The sequence below is a fragment of the Barbus barbus genome, assembly GCF_936440315.1.
Source record: "Barbus barbus genome assembly, chromosome: 9".
In the NCBI taxonomy this organism is placed as follows: Eukaryota; Metazoa; Chordata; class Actinopteri; order Cypriniformes; family Cyprinidae; genus Barbus; species Barbus barbus.
The window spans coordinates 31,475,169-31,481,168 of NC_136737.1; the positions used below are offsets into that span (position 1 = coordinate 31,475,169).

Genomic DNA, 6,000 nt, shown 5'->3' on the forward strand with positions numbered 1-6,000 from the left:
ATCCATGATTTTTCAGTTTGGAGAGAGAGAGTCTCTCAAGACAGTAGACGAGACAAGAGAGCAAAGCAGGCAGGGTAAGGGGAGGAGAGGGAATAAAAATGCGTCCTCCTTCGTTGAGAGCCAAAGTAGAAGAGATTATCGGTCCAAAAATAAAAGTATACAGAAAATACACCTTAAATAATCAAATAAATAAAAAAATAGGCTATAACCAACTGTATTTAATGTATTGTGCCCAAAATGTAGGCTAATGACATTTTAACATTGTGGCTACTAGTGCATTCAGTTGATCAGAAGTTTCTAGCCATGCAGCCTTTCTCTCTGAATTTATGACAGCTGTACCTATGGTTATTAGAACATTAAAACATTACAATCTAAAATGGCTCTTTAAAGCATTAAAGCATAAAAACACAATCAAAAGTGAAAATCACTGAATTAAAAAATTAAATAAACAATAGAAATCAGAGTACATTTTAACTGATAAGAGGAACACACATTTAACTCATTTGAGCTATTGCTGTATTAGCCAGCTTACATTTGATTAACAGTTACTGCTATCATAAAAATACACTTAAATGTAGGATTAAAATTCTATGTGCCACATTTAATGTCCAACAACAAATATTTTTAGCAAAATGTATATTTTATTCAGAATTCTTGCACTATTATTCTATCCTGCTCCGTCAGTGTAGTGCGCATCGTTCACTCGCGTAAACCTCGCCCACTCCTGAGAGCTAAATGGATATATTTGCATGACTTTCTGACATTTACAGAGGAAAAATATACCTGTGACGTGTCAGTTATGCACTGAGGAAAACACAATGTTTCAAATGCGTTAAACAGCACAAATATTCGCTGTTTGCGAAGGTGGATCGAATTGATCCATGATCGACATTAAGGGCTGCTTCAGAATAAGCGCGTTCGTCACATTATCCTGACTCATTGAACCTGGATCGAATTAGTCAGATTGCGTTAACTTGAATTGTCCTTTATGAAACCGCTTTAGTCCCGATTGATTTGTTAGGTTATTTCAAGTCAGGTTTTGGACTTTAATCCCTGCTTTTCTTAGCGTCTTTTATGAAATAGCCCCCAGGTGACAATGTCCATAATGCACCACACCTACAGTATATATGTAACTCATGATATCTCACCTGGAGTCAACAGAAGAGTCTTCCTCTCTGCAGAGATCTGAAAGATTTTTCCTCACAGACACATCGATGTGTTCAGGTAAATCTGATTCACCCCCCTGAATCAGACTATAAATAAAAATGCTATTGTAGTATGCATTTATTGTTTCTGAACATTAAATGTGTGAAACATTTACCCCCAGTTTCACAGACAAGGCTTAAGCCTAGTCCCAGACTAAAATGTAAGTCTGAGCTGTTTTAACTGAAAGAAACTTGCACTATCTGATCTTAAAATATATCAGTGCCTTTGTTTTGTATCGAGATGCACACCAGTAATGTTTTTCTAAGGCATGTTAATAAAAATTACTGAAATTTCCTAGTTTAGTCTAAGCCCTGTTTGTGAAACCGGGCCTTAAAGTTTTCTCACCTCTTGACTGTCTTTAAGTTTATTTCATATTCTTCAGATAGATCCATTCTGAAGGCTTTGGTTTCATCTAAAAGCAGATGCAGATATTGGTCCACAGAGTGAGTTATGAATCAACTCAGCGATTAATTTTCTCAAATCCTCCACTGACGCAAAACATTTGGTCCACAGTAATGACCTGCACAGATGAAAAACAATTTTATCCAGAAATTATTTACACAGAACCAAATTTTTCACAAACAGCATAACAAATTAAGACAAGCACTGTGTTAAATGAAAGTAAAGTTGGAATCTGATGATTTACAGATTTTGTTTTAATCTCTTTATGTTGTTTACAGTTTTTGCTAACACGCATTGTTCAATACTGAAGCCACATTTTCTAAACTGTTCACACAGTCTGCATTACCAACATGAATCTTGACCAAACAGTTAATCTCACTTCCAAAACTCACTCAGACCAACAAAAGACTTAATGCATGTCACAGAGTAAGTTTGTTCCACCATCCCAGCTAACAGGGAACGTTCTCAAAACTTGGCTAACATTCTTTCAAGGTTCTGTCAAGGTTATAAACAAACATTCCTCCAGTAATATTAATATAACGTTTGTTCAAAGTTAATTGGTTTTTAATAATGTTCTTAAATGGTTAGACAAAAATGTTATTTACACGTGGTTTGTAGAAGGTTTTTTAAACGTTCTCATAATAATGGGTGAAACCAGTGTTGTATCCGAGTCCAGTGTCGAGTCCTAGTTTTTAATCAATTGAGCGGAGGTGGGACTTTCAAAGAGTTAAAGTTAATGAGATAAATAAGTGACTAATTAAATGATGATTGTGCATTAGTGATGAACACCTGCTGTTATTGAGAATCACAGAGGATCTGATGTTGATGTTTTATTGGTTAAAATGATGCCACCATCATGGAGATCAGTGTTTGCTTTAATTGGGCTCTTGACCCTTGACTCCTGTGTGAACTCTCTCTCTGTAACAACGCATGTGGTGTAGTAAAGCAGATAGATCAGTGCTCTACAGTGATCAGCTGCTAGCTGTTTTCATATGATGAGATGGCCTGATTACAATCAAAATAGCTTTGCTTTTTTATATATGTATGTTTAGGTTTTTCACAATCAACCCTGTGAAACTACAGCATGCAAACAAAGTATTGCACTAATCGTTATAGTGAATGAGTTTTAAATCCATGTAATGCATATAAACATTTTAGCTCCAATTCTATTTAGACACACGCAGACATCATGAACCAGAATATGAATCTCAACAATGGTGAAAATCAACAAAATGCATGCTGGGTAACACCATAGTAAAAACTCCCATCATGCACTGCAGTATGAAAAATTATTGTCACCACTGTTGAGGATCATATGATAAGTGTTCATATCTAAAACCCTGAGCTGATACAGGTATTTTTTTCCTCAATGTTGAAGTATTATGGTAGCATTTTTTCAATAAGACTTTTATTTCTCGGTAGTTCAGTAATAGCTGAATGTCAATCAGTAAACCAAAGAGAGACATCTTCACGATGTTCATTCATCATGAGTTACAAGCAGAAAGTGTAAGCTCATCTGCTACCTCAAGGCTTGATTCAGCAATGCACGAATGCTTGCTGTGAAACAACACTTCTATTGCTTAGAATTATTAAAAGGGTCAAGAGCCCAACTAAAACAAACACTGATCTCCATGATGGTGGCATCATTTTAACCAATAAAACATCAACATCTGATCCTCTGTGATTCAGCAGGTGTTCATCACTAATGTACAATCATCATTTAATTAGTCACTTAATTATCTCATTAACTTTCTTTAAGTCACACTTCTGCTCAATTGATTAATTACTAGGACTCAACACTGGACTTGGATACAATGCCTAGAATGCGGAGTAATTATAATAGTATAATAGTAATTATTGAAAATTAAGTTGAAAGAATGTTTCAGGAACAACTATACTAACCTTAAAAAAACTTTCCACTAACATTAAGAAAACTGGACATATAGAATATTCCAATAACCAAAAAAAAGTTTTTAAAACATTCTTAGAACTCAAAATTGTTAGCTGACATTTCATTCATAACCCACTGACCTTAAAATCACAAACAATATGGAGCATTGCATAAATTTTGAACTTTTACTGTATAGTTGAAGTTTGAATTATTTTTCACAAGTATTTCGTTATACAATTAGAATGACATCTTTTTATTTTACTGACTGCATTACAGCACAAAGAATGAATGAGAAAAACTGCATTTTTCTCCTTATATATTTACATACCAAAAGATATAGGGAAAAAGCTCAGATAACTGAAGCACTAAAAGAAACAAAAAAGGCAATAAAAAGAACAAAACATCAACATTTACTAAATTTATTCATGAAAATACAAAATAAATCAATTAAAAGTGGAGACTGTAAGTGTGTGTGTGTGTGTGTGTTTGTCATCCCCGTGATAGACTCTCCATCTGTCCAGGGTGTTTTCCTGCCTATGACCCAGGAAAGCATCCAGCCTCCCCATGACCCTACAGAGGACAAGTACTTTGGAAAATGCATGAAAGAAATGGATGGATGGATGTACTGCGAGGGTTCTTTCTTTGCCACTCTTTTTTTCCCCACCAATGTGTCTTCCTTGATCTATGTTTCCAAATAAAATCATTCTGAAGCCATTCTGATTTATCAAAAAACAAACAAAGAAAGAAAAAAGACTGAAAATAGGACACCTGGGTTGGCTTTCAGTTGAAATTATAGGTAGCTATGTTTGGAATAATTATTATTTAATTTCATAGTAAATATCCTGCTAAAATTGTATATTTCAATATAATTCCTGCAGAAATGGACAGAATTTGCCATTTGCCAAAAGCATTTCAATATGCTTTTATCAGTTTTGAAAGCATTTGAAACGTGCTACACATATTGTTCAGCAGGTGGTGAAGTATGAATGACAAAAAGTGCTCATGGAGTTTTGAAAATGTGGTCAGTGAATGCATTTTGTGTGAAAGCAGTGAAAAATAATTCAGTTTGGTCCGCATATACTTCTGTTTCGGTGAATGTTATGAAAATGTGGCTTTAGCATTGAACAGTGCTTGTTAGCAATTGTAAAAAAAAAACCTGTAAACATCTCTGATACAGCTTATAGTTATACTTCACTTTAAACCAGTCTGGACTGATTTTGACTGTCCAAAACGACACTGAAATAGTGATACTCACTGTTTTTCTTGATTACTTCCTCATGACAAAATGGATCCTTCTATGATAGTTTCTCTTTCATGTGTCACCCGACCGACAAGGAGGATCTTAAGTTTTCAAACCAAAAAAAAACCTTTCAAAAACCTTTCAGGAAATGTTCACGAGCTGGGACTCACCCACTAGGCTGTTGGCACAGACACCATGACAGCTGTTAAGATGAATATATAAAGGCAGCACTCTATAACACATCAAACTCATGACTCTGTCAGTGTCGACTTCCTCACCACTTTCTCCCCCTACAGGATAGAAATGGAATATTGTGTCTAGTACGTAATTATTTTCTTTAGTAATGTCAGAATCAAAGAAAGCAATGGGCCTAATAATGTGGATGTAAGTTTAAATTTAAAAAATAAAACAAATCAATTCAATTATATAAAAACAAAAAGCAAAAAACCCCCAGTGTTAAATTAATTATCCTTTAATGAAGTCTTAAAATGAACACTGAAGCATAGTCTAAGTTAATGAAATAATTAAGTGGTTATTTTAATGATGACTGACCATTAGTGAAAACAGCTAATGTTAACAAGCAGGATCACTGAAGGAAAGAGTCATATTTTTTAAGTCACCACTATGGCAAAACTATGGTTGCTAGTCGATGCCTGCTGGTCAAAAGTGTGTAAATGCAACAAAAAATCAGGCTAAATCATGCATAAAAACAGCTTTTAAAAGCCCATTGCAAATGCTATATTGAAAGTAGAATACATTAAATGCAATAAAAATAATAAAATACCATTACATATGAAGTGTCTGTATAAAAGTTGTTTTTTTAAATATTTAATATTATTTGCGGGGCTTGCTTTGTTTGGTTTGTGGACAGCTTCTATATAGAAGCCAGTAAGAGATTATGAACTACTTCTCATTCTTTGAATTATAACACAAAATATAAGTGACGGAGCCACTGAGAAATGTGATGAAAGTGCCCTAGTTATTGGCGATTCTATTGATTCTATTCTCTTGAACAGCCACCATAGCAGTGTTTAGGAGCCAGAGCCCCTGACATCTTGGCAAATGTAAAAATGCTGGCTAATGCTAAACATAAATTCAGTAAGATACAGTAAGATATGCTGGTTCTTGATGTCTTTGGGTGTCTATTTTTTTCCCCCCACAATGCGTTTAAAATATCTGATCTGTGGCATGAAGGCTCTGTTGGTGAAAATAACTTAACGAACAACCACTTTTAGTTAGTTATGGCACTTGACCTCTTCTT

General features: G+C 34.6%; 1 protein-coding gene across 2 annotated transcripts in view; it reads right to left on the bottom strand.

Moving 5' to 3' along the window:
* Positions 1 to 5,027, bottom strand: part of LOC306874640 (NACHT, LRR and PYD domains-containing protein 3-like) — a 73,249-nt gene extending 68,222 nt beyond the window's left edge. For both annotated transcript variants that reach the window (XM_079424787.1, XM_079424786.1), the window contains exons 1-3: positions 4,755 to 5,027; positions 1,552 to 1,726; positions 1,149 to 1,253 (exon numbers count right to left, since the gene is read on the bottom strand). In XM_079424787.1, coding sequence (XP_079280913.1) covers positions 1,149 to 1,253; positions 1,552 to 1,598 — 152 coding nt within the window. In that variant the 5' untranslated portion in view covers positions 1,599 to 1,726; positions 4,755 to 5,027. The remainder of the gene's footprint in view (positions 1 to 1,148; positions 1,254 to 1,551; positions 1,727 to 4,754) is intronic.
* Positions 5,028 to 6,000: the final 973 nt, after the last annotated feature.